Source organism: Triturus cristatus, chromosome 5_1 (genome assembly GCF_964204655.1).
Source record: "Triturus cristatus chromosome 5_1, aTriCri1.1, whole genome shotgun sequence".
Lineage (NCBI taxonomy): Eukaryota > Metazoa > Chordata > Amphibia > Caudata > Salamandridae > Triturus > Triturus cristatus.
The window spans coordinates 142,923,552-142,941,057 of record NC_140587.1 but is presented as its reverse complement, the minus strand read 5'-3'; the positions used below and the strand labels follow the sequence as shown (position 1 = coordinate 142,941,057).

General features: G+C 46.8%; 1 protein-coding gene across 8 annotated transcripts in view; it reads right to left on the bottom strand.

Moving 5' to 3' along the window:
• IQANK1 (IQ motif and ankyrin repeat containing 1) overlaps positions 1-17,506 on the bottom strand; it is a 441,637-nt gene that overhangs the window by 370,641 nt on the left and 53,490 nt on the right. For all 8 annotated transcript variants that reach the window (XM_085604654.1, XM_085604655.1, XM_085604657.1 and 5 more), the window contains one exon: positions 573-673. In XM_085604654.1, the coding sequence (XP_085460780.1) occupies positions 573-669 (97 nt within the window). In that variant the 5' untranslated portion in view covers positions 670-673. The remainder of the gene's footprint in view (positions 1-572; positions 674-17,506) is intronic.

The following is a 17,506-nucleotide window of genomic DNA, read 5'->3' as shown; positions in this document are numbered from 1 at the left end:
TCAAGACTATTAATTGTGTCTGACTTATCCTTTGGTCTACATGTTTCAGCTCTATGCAAAAATACTTAAACAGAGCTTTCTTCAGGACCTATCTGTAATTACTAAGGTGAAAAGTGAAAAAGTATATTCCGATATTCATGAAAAATATGTCTGTGAAGTGCTTTTAATCATTAATAAATGACATGTTTTAATAATTAGCCACGTACAACAAGCCTGGGATTGGGATAACCATGTTCGAACATGAGCCTCCATCTTAAATGTACTGACTAGCATCATACACTGAATGTTTCCAGTAAACTAAGGATGGGGGGTGGTTTTTAAATGCTTTTATCGTGCCATAGAATTAGATACCGGCATAAAATTCAAAACCTTAATTTCCAAGTTCAGCATGTTGTAGCATTTACACCACTGCAAATTTAACATGTGAACTTCTTTAAGAAATGCTAAAAAATCAACTTCATACATTTCACAATGGCACACTGACTACTAGTCCTGTTAACTCCTGATGTGAAGATCACCCCCCCTCCCGCTCAAATGTACAGTACCACACATGCTTCAGAGACAAGTTCTACCTTTATTTCCTGTTGAAGCACCATTTGGCTTCTTCGCCTGAGATGCTTTTGCCGTCTTCTGAGCTGCAGATTTTCCAGTCGTCTTTTGCCCACTCATTTTCCTAAAAAATGTGTCAAAAATAAGTACATTCTAAAGAAGAATGCTTAAACGAATGCTAACCAGTCAACGAAATAAATATGTCAAAACACCAGCAAAAGACACCTACCTTTCCTTTAATTAAACCCATACTTAGGGGGACGATCTAACAAGCGGAGGGAAATCTGCCACCCTTATTTGAGCGTGGTGACAGATAGAGGTCTTACAGTTAAACATGTATGCCCAATATATTCTTCATACCATCAAGAGGTTTTTACCAACCAGATTTATTTGAGCTTATGAACCTGCTGGACTAAGCAGTCGGCTTTCAGTCAGGCCAAACTCATTAATCACTCTCCAAGTACTGGTTTCTATAAAATGCCCTTTACACATTATGGAATTCAGATGCTGACAAACCTGGTTCTGGCATTACCCAACTCTTGACAGTTAGGATAGAAAAATAATCACAAACACAAATTACATTTTAGGAATACCTTTTCTAGGCAGATAAATACGGAACAGGCCAATAAACAGAATCACAGTTTCTGTGGCAGAAGAATTAACTTTAAGCATTACGCTTGGACATTCCTGGTGAAGAATCATTTGATATGGTTTGCCAATAATACTATTCAGATGTAAATAGAAAACCTGTGCAGTGGCCAAGAACACTGTGCCCTATGTTTTGAACCCAACAAGTAGAAAGATAAATCTCATCCAGTAAAGAGCACTAATTGCACTCTCCTACACCTTTATTCACCCTCTTCAAACGATAGCCAGTCCTAGGCATACTGTACCTGTGGTCTATCCCACAACTGATTGAATTGAATCGAAAGGCATTTCTAGAGCGCAGGGCTTCCCGAAAGCATCCCAGCGCTAATTCGACCCCTAGAGCAAGTAAAAGATTAAGGAAACAAAAAGGTCTTTAAGAGCTTACGGAAGGTAAGATAGTTCGATTCACAACGGATCGACAAAGGCAAGTTGTTCCACAGTTTAGAAGCATTATACACGAAACGGCGTCCTCCGCTTCGTGCTCTCTTTATTATTGGAACTATAGCTAGCTGCTTATTGTCAGATCTAAGTGACCTGGAAGGAAGATAGGGCTGAATAAGGGATCGGATAATGGGGGGACCTTTATCAGAAAGGGCTTTGTGTGTAATACACAATGCCTTAAAATGAACTCTGATAAATCGGCAACCAATGAAGCGCCGAGAGCGAAGGTTTAGCTGACGTGCGCTTAGAAGAGTTGGTGAGTAACCATGCTGCACAGTTTTGAACGACCTGAAGCTTTTTGATAGTAGAGAGGGGAGCTCCTAGATAGAGAGCGTTCGCATAGTCCAGGCGAGAGAGGATGAGTGCCTGGACCAGTATTTTTCTTACAGTTAGTGGGAGCAGGGGAAGGATCTTTCTGAGCATTCTTAGTATTCCATAACAGCAGGCTGCTGCCTTGCCTGCCTGTTTCTTGAAGTCCAGGTTATGATCCACCCACACTCCAAGACTCTTAATTTCGGCTTTGGGAGAGGGCAGGGGGCCGAGACAGTTGTGCTAGGAGGGGGCTATTGTGTGAGAAGAATAGTTTCCTAAAAGCATTAGTTCAGTCTTGTCTCCGTTGAGTTTCAAATAAGAATTGTCCATCCATCGGGAGACTTTTTGCAAACATAGAGCTAGATTTGGAGCTGAGTTATCCTCTTGACTAAGTGATACCTTCATCCACATACGTAACAATCTGGATGCCGAAAGGTGTTACTAATTCCGCCAAGGAGCTCATGTACACATTAAAAAGAGTGGGGCTCAGGGACAAAGCCTGAGGAACCCCACATCTAAGAGGCATTGGCTTAGAGATAAAGGTTTCTTCAAAGACTACAAATGAACGGTCTTCTAAGAAGGATTGTAGTCATTTCAGTGCAGATCCGGTGATTCCAGCCTTCCTAAGCATTTGAATAAGTAGCTGGTGGTTAACCATATCAAAGGCTGCGCTAAGATCAAGCAGGATTAGTGCAGCGCAGCCCCCGCTATCCAGAATTTTCCACCACTACCACAAGTGCGGTCTCAGTACTCTGTTGGGCTCTAAATCCAGTTTGAGTAGGGTGAAAGCAATTATTATTTTCCAGAAATGTAGAAATAGTGGTGTTTACATACTTCTCTGCCAATTTCCCTATTCCTGCGAGCAATGAAATAGGGCGATAGTTGGCTAATATCTCTGGGTCAAGGTGTTTTTTTTTTTTTAAAAGAGCTGACCATAGCCTGTTTCCATAGGGGAGGTACTATTTCCTTTTCTAAAGAAGTGTGGATTACTTCTAGAATCACTGGGGCTACAGTCTCAGAGACTCGATTAAAATACTAGGGGGGGCAACATCGGAGGGTGCTATGCATAACTGTTAAGCCTTTTCTCTAATCACTAAGGTTCCTAGATGTTATGATGCAGTATATGTGTATGTGTAAGAGTGTGTGTGTATGTGTGTTGGGGTGTGGGGGGGGGGAATAGCTAGCTTCCCAAAAGCATTACACATTGAATTACAATGTTCAGTCAGCCTTAAACTTTTATTTAAAAATGCCTTTGTTCAAGTCAGTATATGACGGTGTTTTGAGTCTTTTGTCATGGTAATGTATAGTGAAGACGGACAATAAACATTCTTGTCCGTGTGCGGGATCTCAGAGTATTGTCGCAGCAGACACAACGGAAATAAATATACTAGCTGGGGTTAATTGAAAATACCATTGCTCCAGCCCCTTATTACCTACTGTTCCTGGCACACAGCCTGCCTTGCACTCATTCCAGAAGCTGCTGCTTATCTTAGAATGGTAAATCTACAAACAGTCCAGTGCTTGCACTTAACCCACTTATTAATAGACTATCTTACAACATCTGTAGTGTGAATATGAATAGTGCACTATTCAGTATGAAACATGAACGTAGGAGAAAGACCTACGCACTCATATCGGTCAACTGGGAACCATCAAAGGCGTGGAAAATGCAGAGAATTTGCACATACTCTGTACAATTGTGACTAGACTAAATACTTTCACAAAGTCAGACTGAATGGAGAACAATGAGGGCCTGACTATGGTTAACAGCCTGCTAATTGGCTGGTGCTTGTTTGAGTGCTTGATCTCAGTCCGATGTTTAAGGACACAAAAGGAACATTAATCAGCAGGGGCCACTGTCTTCATGGGCCACTGTCCTCATGCTGAAACATGGTGCGTCATAGTTGCAGAAAGGCTTTGGGATGTTCGGAGAAACTACGATGCTACAATGTTAGGAGAAAGGATGGAAATGTGTTTACACTAGTGTGATACAGTGCACAGACACTTAATAGTTAAGCATTTGTGTTCTGCAGCACAAACCGTTCTTTGGTGCTATATATTTTAGAGCTAAAATACATAGCAGCACAAAACTGAAACTATGCTGATTTATTGGCAGACAGTTTTAATCATTTTTAGGTCGGGATGGGCAGAGCTTGCGCTGTCTCTTCGAAACATGCTGTATATACTTTGTGGGCTTACAGCCTGCCCATTGCTTTCCATTTGTTTCTTCGAGAGACCTTTAAAAAGCATTGCTTCCAAGTGGCTACTCTTTCGATTTGTCCCTCCTTTCCCATAAGTTGGTCCCTATCATGGAGCACCGCCCCATTTCTTGTAGCTTTACAATTGTCCCATTTAGAAAGTGTTTGAGACTACTTTTTTCTTTAACAGCGCTTTTCACCCACGCTCATGTTTTCACTCGCTCCCCTGTCTGCATGTGCATGAATGAATGCAAAGCCACAGTTGTCTTAGTGCTGGCTGTGAAGGCTCAAAGCCATACCAGCTGCTCTTTTGCCCCCATCAGCACAGCGCAGTCCCAGCCTTCTTTACTACAGCAGGCTCACTCAGTACAAAATAGCTCCCGTTCACTCGCCACTTCAGCCTCGCGCATCCCCACCTTCCCCCTGCTAAAAGTATGTGCAGTCTGCTGCCCGAGGACATGAAACACTACATCTCACTTGCGGGAGTGGGAATGCCCACCGTAGTCGCCACAGTTAGGTCAGGCACGCCACAAGGTATCACTATTATGTAAACCAAGTGACATCTGATGCATACAATACTTAACTCCGCACAAGGTAAACCTGGCTACTTTATAGGCACGCCTAAACAAAGAGGTTGTCATCTTTTATAACATGGCAACTAAAAAAAGGCAACAAACAGATGAAATCGGTATCCTCTTTTTTTAAATCTCAGGTGTAATCTTGGCCATTGTCTCTGATGGGGGCTTGTTCGCTATCTTGAAAGAGCATTTGTTACACGCTGTTCCACTAGTGTTTACGCTGTGGTTATTGCACACTCTGTGTGCCATCCACTGTATTAGGATTTCACAGCAATGTGTTGGGAGTGTTTTGACCGTTTGCCTGACTCACTTTGAAAATAAGCGGTCCTGTTGGCTTTGGCATTTGTTGTCTTCTTTAGTTTTTCCTAGGTATTGATCATCAGGCAGTAGATGGATGTGAATACATTTTTTGGGCTGAAGCACTCTATGAGAGTGCATGTTTTTTAACTCTAGAGAACAGATTATAGAGGCAAATTGGCACAATGCATATGGGGGGCTTCCCTCAGCGTACTCTGGAGCTTGGGTTGCCACTGCCACGGCTGTATAGCAGTTAGATGTCCACTGCCTCTTCCTGTCGTCCTCCTCCTCTCAGAGCTCGGATTTCAAAGCACATTCACGGAACCTCCCTAGGGACTGTAAGGCATTTCTTGCCTTCCCGCTCTCACACCGCCTCCCAGCCCACACACAAAGAGCACCATAGGTTACATCTTGGTGTCAGTCATGTCCTGCTTCCTAAGGAGATGACATCACCGCAACATCCACCCCGACGGTGAAGGGGATTCTAGCTGCTGGCTTCACTACACCTCAGTTGAAGTGGAGTCTGTGCTGTACATGCAAACTACCCTGGGAACCTTTGGAAGTATAAAGTACTATGTTATTAATGTGGATATTGTTGTAACTTTTTAACTACTCAGTCAAACATTCTTCCAGTTTAACGCACTCTTAGCATCTAGTTACTTTTGTTGCTTTTTGCTACACACCATTACTATATGCTATGTTTTTTGTAACATTTATCAAAGGAACAGCTTCAAGATCGCCACACACAGAATGTTACAGTGCTGGTGACTTGCATTGAGGCACTTGTCTTTTTGTCTGTGCATTAAAAATCCTTAGAATGTCTCCATAAATGTTTCCTGAGGCAAACATGTATTCCCGAATCGGACTGCATGATCTAGTATGTAGTAATTGCATAGCTTTTCAATCCCTGGTGGCAAAGCACCCAGGATAATGTGCTGCATGGCTAAAGACTTATAAGGTCCCAAAGGTGAGACCTATTGGCTATGCCAATGCTTCTTATATTTTACTGTAGGCCCCTGTCACTGCAGCACACCAGATTAATTAGAAAAGTGCATTCCTGGTAGCACGGGCTCGGAGCGGCTCACGAGTGCACTGTTCAGCCTCAAAACATGTAAGAGGCACAGCTCTTCTGCATATGGGCGAGGCATGGCTGTGCTGTCATTCACAGTTCTTGTTCGGATGTGAAACCAACTAAAAATGCTTCAGAGACTCCCAGAGGTTCGCGAACCAAAAGTTAAGAACCACTGAAGCACTGTGTATCATCATTGAGAATGTATTTCCTAAAGCTCATTAACTCCATTGATCAAAGTAATAGCATCTATGAAGGCTGCCTTCTAAGACTGGTGTTGGACAGATTCATATTATAATGGTTCAAAAGGATGACCCATTCCTTTGAAAGGACTACACTGAGTTTCCGTGATTGAAGGGAAGACCTTAATGCCTTCCATAAAATGCTCACTCATGAGGATATGGAAAAAGAAAACAGAGAGAGACTTCTTGAGTAACATGCTAATGTGATTACATTTTTCATAACAGCAGAAAAATATAAACATGACTTGAAAGGAACAACTGTTTCTTCTAGGCATTCAACCAGCTTGCTATTTTTGCTGTAGGCACCAGTGATAGAACCTTTTTCTTTTGAAGGAAAATCAGGACACTTCACTTCTTTAAGAATGTCCATGCCATCCGGTAACACATCCGGATGCTCACACTGCATGCATTCAGTGGATGGGCTGGAGAGACTGTCCACTAGGCCACCTATTTTGTAGCATATCAGACACGTGAAGATGGCACATAAACCAACATTGATGCAGTCATTCTGGAGCCGTTAGAATCATTGTGGTTTTGAATTCTAAACAGTTTGGGATCTTCTCATGAGGGGTGTTATAGCGTTCACACATTCCTAATCCCAAAGCTTTCAATGCCTCTGCCTCAGAATTCATGTGATTCATCTAGTCATCCAAAGGACTGCTGAAATGAAATGTGCCAGAAAATGGCCAGTTGAGTAACGTCTGCTGTGCATCAGGCTGCAGATCTTTGAGGCATAGCCAAGATGACATATCAGAGCCAATCCATAACAATTGCTATAGTTTGCTGGATCAGAATAGTTACCTGCAGCGACTATTCTGTAGATTGACATCCTTTATTTCAGTACTTTTTCAAAATCTTTTTCTTGTCCCTGGAGATTTCCTCGATGTCTCATATGGAGTTTATCACACCAGCCTTGCAAAGCAGTACTCGCAGCCTGCATTGATGTTGTGAAGGAATCACCAAATTTCCAACAGAATCAAGCTTCTTGCCTTTCTTCTCAAGGGAAACAGAAGATAAAAAAAAAAAAAATCACAGTCCGAGTCCAGCTGAGGATCTTGTGCTTATGGTCATGGGACCCCCAAGATCTGGGGAGCATGTGGCCGCTGCTCCAACATCATAACCAAGAAGGGACGAGCCAAAATTAGCGTCAACTTGTGAACGGATCATTTTCAAAGATAAAAACCTGATATTCAGATGCCTCGTTGGTGAAGATGCACAAGAGGATATCAGTCAGTCAGGTTTCATGCTTTAGCAATGACTGTCTCCACAACAAAACCTCCTAAAAATAAGATAACCAGAGACTGCACACAGTGAGATGAGAGTGGAGCAATCTGCCTCTCACTCTGCCATGCTTTCATCACAACTTGAATTTTCGATAAGCCTTAACAAACATGTATGCAGAAAGATTTCCACATACATAATTTGTTACAGAACCACCATCATATTGTTTCAATGACCTTACGTCCAAACATATTTATGAACACCTGGGCATTCCGCACCCCGTGGCAGCTAACTATGTGAAGGCGTACTATATATGTATCTATTCATACACTTAGTTTCACTCTCAGGCATAAAAATAGTTTTATAGGGATATATGGCCCAAGAAATGTGCCCAATGTTGAAAAGAACAAAGACTAATGCTTCATGAATGTGTAGGAATCTAATAGCAGCCTGACCGCAGAATTACACATTCATAAGTAAAGATTAATATACAGTTATGGATCTTCTTCTTGATTTTGAGGCATTACATGGTAGCGGGAAAACTGGTGTAATGACTGATGTGGAACAGACTTAAATCTGCCCTTCTCTTTCTTCAAAAAGCACATCTTAAGGGATAACAGGGGCCTTCAGATTAGGGGCTTGGTGGTGTTTGCAATGAGTAAATGTGTGAATCAGACAGAGAACATGAGTGTGTCCTACAGATTCTGCAACATGGACTCAGTCGTTACGGTTGAGAATTCCATAGTAATAAAAAAAAACAAATCTTGATAACCTTTGACTTTTTTGTTGTTGTTTTTTTTACAAATCATAACAAAACTAGACAGACAATTTCATGCAAATCAATCAAGGAGGGACAACATTATTTATTTGTTCAGACACTAGTTTAAAAATATGTGCACTGGCTGTGCTGTGTTTTTTACCGAGTGGGTGCAGGCTGTGGCTACCATGGGTAATCAGGAGCAATAATAACTTGGGGGAAGCAATAGAAATGTGACACTTGGTTCTTACTTATCTGGGCTTCTTTTGTGGTTACAACCATTTCAAAAACATAGCCATTTCTACAAATGTTTAAATGCACAGTGAGTTCTGCACTCTCCAAGCAGCAAGTTTTCTTCTCCAGTTTTGTTCATTAAGGTTATTTTGTCCTACAAAAAGTCCAAAAAGGATCACAGGATGCATTCAATGTAGGAATTGAGATCACCGCTTGGTGTTCAGAGAAAGAAGAGGCACTGCAGCATAAGGTACTTGCTTCTGCTTATTAAAACTGATAAAATAGTTTGGTGTAAACAATTTGAACTATACTAACAATGCTCCTTCAAGTATGCAACAAATTCTGCTGAAAAACCAACAGCATCTACAGAAAGTTGCTGAGTAGGATCTGTGCAGGCTTGGAGGCTGGGAACATGTCTCAGCGGCTCAACAAACATTGCACTCCTTGCATAGCAGAGAGAGGGTAAAGTTTAAATCATTGCACATCATGCTACTCTCAAAGGAGTTGCCCACATACTACTATAACTCGATTCAGGATGAAGAGCAATGGAATGGACTGTCACAAGCTACTATCCAATCCCAAATGTAGTAAATGATACAAAAAGAAACAAGCCTTCTTAGTTCAGGTGGTCCAACTATGGAATGTGCTTATGTCAGGTAGAAGAGTTGTTTAAGATCAGTACGCCTTCAGGTGAGCCTCAAAATCTTCTTTTTATTCAATAGTCAAAGTGCACTGTATCATTTCAGCAGCTGGTGGTTTAAGTTTTTTTTTTTTTTGTTTGTTTTTTGAAAAACCTTTATTGCACACAAAAATCGATACAAACATGGGCCTACAACCACCAGGGCCGGCCGCTAATATATACATGTTCCACAACATCGAGGAAGTAGTGGGCCCCCTGGGGCTCAGCCGAATTGACAAAGTACTGAGTGCACCTCAGGAGTTATCCGGATTCATAAATTTTAGAAATACAAACAAAAAGGAAAAATAAAATAACACCAAAAAACAAGGCGGAAACCATCAAGAAAGAGGCGTCGAACCACGGCTAAGGGACCACACATTACCAACTCCACCCTCGGGTGGTCAATGAGGATGATCAAGGGGGAGGTGGGGGCGACGGGAGAGCCACAACCATTTACAGGTGAAATGCAATAGTCCGGGTACCCCAGGGTCAGGGGGACAAGGCAACATCAGATGAATCCACGAGGGGGGGTGTGCAGATGTTCCCACGGTACGCGTTCCACTGGCCCCAAATTCTACCCCATGCCCCCGGCTTACCCCGGGCCACATACACAGTCTTCTCTCTGCACATGCACCAGTCCATGTTCTCCTTCCATACTGACACAGTGGGAGGCCGCCGGGAACCCCAAAGCTGTGCGATGTCCCTCTTAGCCACCATGTTCCCAAGGGCCGCCCACCGAGTCTGAGCCGCATTATAATCGTTAGGCTCCCATACGTTCAGCACACATCGGCGAACCTCAGGCAACAGGGCGACCCCAGTGACACACTCCATGACAGCATGCACCCGGCGCCAAAACTCCGCAACCTCACGGCACTCCCAGAGAACATGGAGAAAAGTGGCGCTGAGCCCACAGCCGCGTCTACAGAGCCCGTCGTCAGAGAAACCCATCAGGACTAAACGAGGGCCCGTCACGTAGACACGGTGGAGAATTTTAAGTTGGACAAGACGGAGACGCGCGGTATAGCCACCTCCTTAGGGGAGGACAGCGCAGACTGCCAGTCCTCGTCGTCCAGTTCCACCCCATCCCCGATCCACGCCTCCCGCAGACGCACGAGGAGATCCGCCCGAGTGTTTATCAGCTTTTTATAGATGAGGGAAATAGTACTGTCGGGCAAGTGACCGTCGAGTATACGGTCCTCGAGTGGCGAAGACACAGGGACTGCAGTCCCCGCCCCGATGGCCGAGAGCAAAGCGTGGCGAACCTGAGCGTACCTAAAGAACTCCCTCTCACTCAATTCGTACTCACTCTGCAGCGCAGTGAAGGATTTAACCGCACCCTTCACCCAAAGGTCACCTACTCTGCTGATGCCAATCGTGTCCCAAAGCTCGAATCCCTTCGTCGTCCAAAGGCTTCCCAATTTTTCAGACGCGAACAAGGGGGTCGCGCCCGTCAAGCGATCATTCCAGCCCATGGCCACATTCGCGGCCTTCCACAAGTGTACTGCAATCTTAGTGGGACCGGTTAAGGTCCTCCCAGCCGATCGAGAGTAAAGCGCTCTGTTAAAGTTGCCGCCAGGCAACAGAAATCTATCCATTTCGAAAGCCGGATTCGGCCCAGGTGAGTATGTGGCATGGTTGATAGCAGATAGTTGGGAAGCCCAATAGTACCTCCTGATGTCCGGGAGCGCGATGCCCCCGTCGTACCAGGGGAGAGTCAGTTTTGCAAGAGCAATACGTGCACGACCGCACCAAACAAGTCTCCTTTGTAAGCTCTCCACTTCCCGGAAGTAGGCCGCCGGAATAATATCAAAGGAGTTCTGAAGTGCGTAAAGAAAATCGGGGAAGAGACATCATTTTAAAAAGTGCCGCGCGACCGAGGGGAGACAAGGGAAGCTTATGCCAACGGGCCACATCTAGCCTCAATCTCCGAAGTGGAGAGAGGAGACTATGCTCGTAGCGGACAGCAGGATCCAATGAGACGTACACCCCCAGGTACGTAAAGCCGGAGCTGGACGCCTTAATGGGAAAACGAGAAGGCAAGAGAGGAGAGCCACCGGATATAGCATAGACACAAGATTTGGACCAGTTAATGATCAAGCCAGAGTTCTTGCCAAAGGAAGTGAGGATGTCAAAGAGCACATCGAGTGACTTACGTGGTGAGGCAAGGTACAAGAGAATGTCGTCCGCGTACAACGAAACACGATCCTCGAAGCCAAGGGCCCACTGAATACCTCTTATCGACGGTTCCCAACGGAGCCAAGCAGCGAGCGGCTCCAAAGCTAACGCGAAGAGCAGGGGAGACAACGGACACCCCTGCCTAGTGCCCCTCCCAAGAACGAAGGGCCGGGAAACCCTCCCATTAACGACCACCTGTGCCAGCGGAGCAGCGTATAAAAGTTTGACCCAATTAATAAATCCCGCCCCGAAGCCAAACTTTGCCAGGGCGGCCCAAAGATACGGCCATTCTATCGTATCAAAGGCCATCGTGGCGTCCAAGGAAACCAAGATGGCCGGCTCTGAAAGATATTCCGCCCTCGCAAGTACGCCATGCAGGCGCCGCAAGTTAAGGGCCGTATTCCGGTGCGGGATGAAACCGGATTGGTCCGGATGCACCAGATCGCAAACAACAGTAAGCAGGCGGTTCGCAAGAACCTTGCCAAGGATTTTCGGCTCTGCGTTCAGCAGAGAAATAGGCCTATACGAGGCGCAACGGTCTCGAGGCTTACCGTCCTTGGGAATCACGACTATAGTGGCCAGGCGTTGGTCATCGGGGAGAGAGCCGAGTTCAAGCGACTCCAAGAACATACGACGGAGAAATGGCGCAAGTTTGTCAGGTTGCAGTTTATAGAGTTCAATCGGGAGTCCGTTGGGGCCCATAGCCCTGCCTGAGCGAAGGGAACGAATCGCGGTGGCAATCTCGTCAACCGAAAGTGGGGCATCCATAAGCTCACGCTCCTCCACCGACAAGCAGGGCAAAGCAATGTCCTTCAACAAGTGACGAGAGTCAGCCTCATCTCTAGTAGACACCGGGGAGTACACAGCACAGAAGTAGTCCGCAAAACACTCCACAATCTCACCAGGGTCAGTCACACTCACTCCCTCCGACGTCTGAAGCACGGGGACCACTCGATTCACTCTCTCTTTCTTATCAAGCCAAGCAATCAATTTACCCGCCTTATCCCCAGCATCATACAGTCTACCCTGCTGTTCCCTATACATTGTCCGAGCAGCATCCGTAACAAGGGACTTGTATTCGAACTGCTTCAGGCTGAGGACATGAAGCCCGTCCTGAGTGACACCCGTCTCCAAGGCAGCCTCCAACCCCGATATCTCGGCCTCCAATGCCACCACCTCCCCGCTCTTAGCTTTCTTGGCCTCCACGATCAGGGATAGGGCGTGTCCTCGGAGGACCGTTTTGAAGGCCTCCCACAGGGACACTGAGGACACAACGGACCCCTCATTCTCCAGAAAATACTGATCAAGCGACTTAATCAGACCCGTGCGAATCTTGGGGTCACGCAAGTACCAGGGGTTAATGGGGGCGATCCGCCCGGCTGATCGCATCCCGGTGTCGAAGAGGAGCCACAGTGGGGAATGATCGGAAATGCCCCGGGCCAGGTGTTTAACCTCCCGGACCCGGGTGGTCTGGGCCGCGGGCATTAGAAAATAATCTAGTCTGGAAAGACTCCCATGGGCCCCGGAGTGGAATGTGTACTGACTCTGTGTCGGATGTATCAACCTCCAGCAGTCCACTAGACCGAAAGTGTCCAAGAACCCGCTGAGCCACGCCTGGGCGGCAGGGAGGGCCCTGGGAGGGTAGCGATCTAACTCGCCAGAAATCACGGAATTAAAATCCCCACCCACAATCAGGAGACTGTCAGGAAGTTCAAGTAACATACGACCCACATCTGAGAAAGTGGAGGTCTGGAGGCCCGGGGGAACATAGACCGAAACCAATGAAAGAGTTTGCCCCTCCCACCGCCCAGTCAAAGACACATAGCGCCCTCTATCATCAAGAGTAACTTTGTCAATCTCAAGCGAGAGGGAAGAGCGCAGTAAGATGCCCACCCCTCTGGAGCCAGTGGTGAAGCCAGAGTGTGCGACCAGTCGGTAGCCCCCCCTGTTCATAGCATGACATACATTTCCCACCAAGTGAGTCTCTTGAAGAAATACCACATCAGGGGCCAATCGACGCAAATATTGCAACACCACCCCACGTTTGATACGGTCCCCCAATCCGTTGACGTTCCAAGACATCAGTTTCAACCCGTCCCCCCCCATCCCAACACAAGAAGCTGGAGTCCCCGGGCACGCAGCCAGACACCTGAAACTGAAAGAAAACAATAACACCGCCTTGAAAAGAAAAAACACACAACCCAACCACCACTGCCACCCTCCCACCCCCACACCATTGCCACCCCCCCCACCCTGCACCCCTGCGGACTATACAGCCCCCCCAACTTGCAGTGTGCCTGTCGCCCTAACAATCCCATGCTACAAAAAGACCCTAGAGGAGGAAAGGGACCCGTCCCCGCTCGCACCCAGACGAAACATTAATAGACCAAATATACAAGTGAAGTAGAACCTGGCTGCGCACAGAAGGAAATGTCAAAGTGGAGGACCAAGAATCAGTCCTGCCGAGGCCCACCGCCCTCGGCACCGCCAGTACGCCCAGTTCGGTCTCCCGGTTCCGGCAGGGAATCCAACCAGTCACTCACTGTGTCGGGGCGTTCAAAGAAGAGAGTCCGATCTTCATATTCCACACGAAGCCGGGCAGGGAACAGCATAGAGTATTTAATGTCCAGTTCTCGAAGACGGCGCTTCACCCCCTGAAAGTTCATCCTCTGTTTCTGCACGAGTTGGGTGAAGTCCGGAAAGAGGTTGACGGAGGAATTCTCATATTTAACTGGGCCGTGCACCCTCGAGGCCTGCAGGATCGCATCCCGGTCTCTGTAATGAAAAAGTCTTGCAATGATAGGCCTCGGGGGAGCGCCTGGTCGGGGCCTACCGCCCGGGACACGATGGGCACGCTCCACGGCGAAGAACTTGCTCAGGCCTGAAGGAGCAAGATGATTGAGGATGAGATCCTCGACCATAAGGTCCACCGGACGATTGTTGGAAGTCTCCAGTACACCTATGACACGGATATTATTGCGTCGTGCCCGACCTTCGGAATCCTCCAGCCGCCGGGACATCGCGTCGTTAGCAGACTTTAGATCGCCAAGAGTTGCCTGGAGGTCTGATACATCCGTGACAAGAGTGGATGTCCTCAAGTCCAGCGATTGAACCCTCTCGTTAGTCTTGGAGAGATCCGCCCGGATTAACGTAACATCAATGGCAACCGTGTCAATTTTACGGGCCAGAGCCTCGTACTGCTGGGCGATGGTCTCCCTTATGCCGTTGATGGCGCCCATAACGTCCTGTAGCGACAATTCCGTGGGGACGGACGGACCCCCACTGGAGTCCTCCATGGCGGCACCCGCCGGCCCGGGGGTCCCTTTACCCTGAGTATAGCGATCCATGATGTTACTCTGGACCGGTCCTCCACGCAGGGATGTCTTGGTCTTCCGTTTCTCGGGATCCCCCTTGCCCCCCATGTTGGCCGATGCTCACCGGTGGGGTCCGCCCGGACTGATAGCAAAGGGGCACCAGCAGATCAGACACAGACTGTCCGGGAGCCCGCTCGGGAGAGTCGAGGAAAGGGCAGAAATCAGTCCGGTGCCAAGGCCGGAGGACGCCACCAGCCGTGCAAAGCCACTCCTCGATCAGGACAGGCAGAAGTGCAAAAGCGAAACTGAAAGTGGGGGCGCGGTCATTGGCAAGGCGCCGATGCCGTTGTTGTTCAACTAATCCCCGGCCCCACGGTTCACCAAAGCACCGGGCACAGCTCCCAGGTGGGCCTCCAAAATGCGGGACGCTGTATTTCAGGTCTCCCCGGTCCGATTTTCTTTCTGAGAAGAGTTAAGAGTTCAGCCAAGGTTCATCTTCCAGAATCCGTCCACAAATCCAGGATTATGTCAGGATAAGTTGCGAGGAGCGGCAAGGGTCCGGGGAGCCCTGTGCTCACGCGACCATCTTGGATGCGCGCGAAGCTCCTCCTCCATTGGTTTAAGTTTTAACATCTACAGCGAGCCAAAGGGCAAATGTTTGCACTTAGGAAAATAATTATTCACAGTTTTATAGAGCATTCTTCAGATAGCATTCATGTATATATAGAAAGCACAGTGAAGATCAATGCAAACATGAACAAGGAGTTACAAATCGAAGCTAGAACTAAGAAACTAGGCTAAGGCCCACTTTTTACAAAGCATCAGAGTCTTTGGCTGGCCTTCTATGGGCATTTAGCTTCCTGGAGACTGCAGAGCCTCCTTCAGTCCATCTTAACTTGATGGGTGCTGTTGTCTAGCAAGGATGTGAACTATGCCAGTGATGTACCATTAATGTTGTTATGGTAAATAGCCTTTACATTTGTACTTGATGGTCTACGGTATCAAAAGCAGCAGAGAGATCTAGTAATAGTATGCCACAAGAGTGGTCTTTGTCACAGGCTATGCAGAGTTCATTCTTTAGGTTTAGTAAGGCGGTTTTGGGTACTTCTTCATGGACTAAATCCTGATTGGAGGTCAATGAGGTACCTGCTTGTCTCAAGATGATTGGAGAGTTGTAGGGAGACAGCGTTGGCAATGGAGGGGAGGCCAGAGAGTGTACTATCATTCCTAACAATATTCGATTAATTTGAAATGGGAGTAATGATTGCATATTTAAGGTCTTGTGAGACCTCCCCATTAGCTAAGGAGCAGTATACAAGGCTGATAAAGATCAATTCAAGCTTAGGTTGGCCCACGCTGAGGACATTGGTATTAGTTATGTCATGTGATCTTCATGTGATCTAGATGACGTCTTAACTAGTGCAAACTCTACTACTGTAACAACTTTGGGAAGAAGGGATGGAGGGGGACTGCAGAGAAGTTGATTTATATTACTCCTACTGTCATTTTGTAATATTGCTTATTTATTGCCTAATACTTTATCCTACTGCTTTTTATTTTATTTATCCGTTATTGGTATTGTACTTTACTTTTCTTCTTTATCCCCACTTGGGCCTTCACCCCCCCTCTGCCTTTCTCCTATCGTTTCACACAATCTCCAATTTACGGAGATTGCCTCTCTCCCCGTTATTCATTGTTCCTTCGCGTTTTGCCTCAATGCTAAACTAAGGGGAAACTAGGGGGAAACTAGGGGGGAGAGCCCTGCCTCCGATCGGCAGCTCTACCCGCCCTTCCCCCCGCCCCTACGTGGCTTCACTCACCCGCGCCCTCTCCTGTACCAGATTTTGGGTCGGATATATTCTTGATGGACTATTCCTTTCCGCGTCCTCCCCGATTCACGCTGCCTTCCCAATGCCTCCGTCTTTTCGGAGAGCGCCGCTTTAGAGGAGCGCACCTTAGCAACGCGGTCGTAGCATCCCCGCATTGCCAAGGTGCTTTCCTCGCCTCTTCTACGGCGAGATCTGGCTGAATCGACGTTTCAGGAAAGAAACGAGCAACAGCATTCATCATTAGTGTTCCTTCCGACGCGTTTCGAGGCTCCTGCCTCTTAGTCATGGATGATTAGTTATGCGCACAGCAGATGGCTCTGATCATTCACAGCATGGCTCCTTAAATACCCCCAGTGGGTTTTGCTTAGTGCGTGGATCTTCTTTACCTCCCCAAGGCATTCTGGTGAAATTTGGGGAGTTGGAAGACGAGCTGCAAAGGGGGGTCCCAAAACGCGTTTTTCCCATGCATTTTTCCATAGGACCTTTAGACACAGCTACAGCCCGAACGGCTGAACAGAGTTACTTGAAATTTGGCAGAGAGGTAGTCTACAGGTCAAGGAAGTGCCTTTTGTAGGTCTGGTGTAAATCTGTTCAGTAGTTCCTGAGAAAATAGCATTTAAATCAATATATATATCTGTGGCAGCTTACGGTGCGCTTACCGTGCGCTTACGGTAAGCTTACCGTCCGCATACGGTGCCGTGCGCGAGCGCGATTCTGATTGGCTGTTAGATCTTAGCAAACATTCGAATCGGTTGAAACCAGGAAACGGCGGCCGCCATTTTCTCTCTCGCACTCTGAGGGGGGGGGGAGGAAAAACAAAGGTTGAAAACATGTAAAGGGGCAGGTTAGACAGCTCCTAACCACCTAGCCTTGATTAAGGTGTCCCAAAAGAACCCCCAAGGCAAAAAATTCAATTTTATATTTTTACGAAAAAACGGTAAAAATGAATTATAAAAAAAAAAT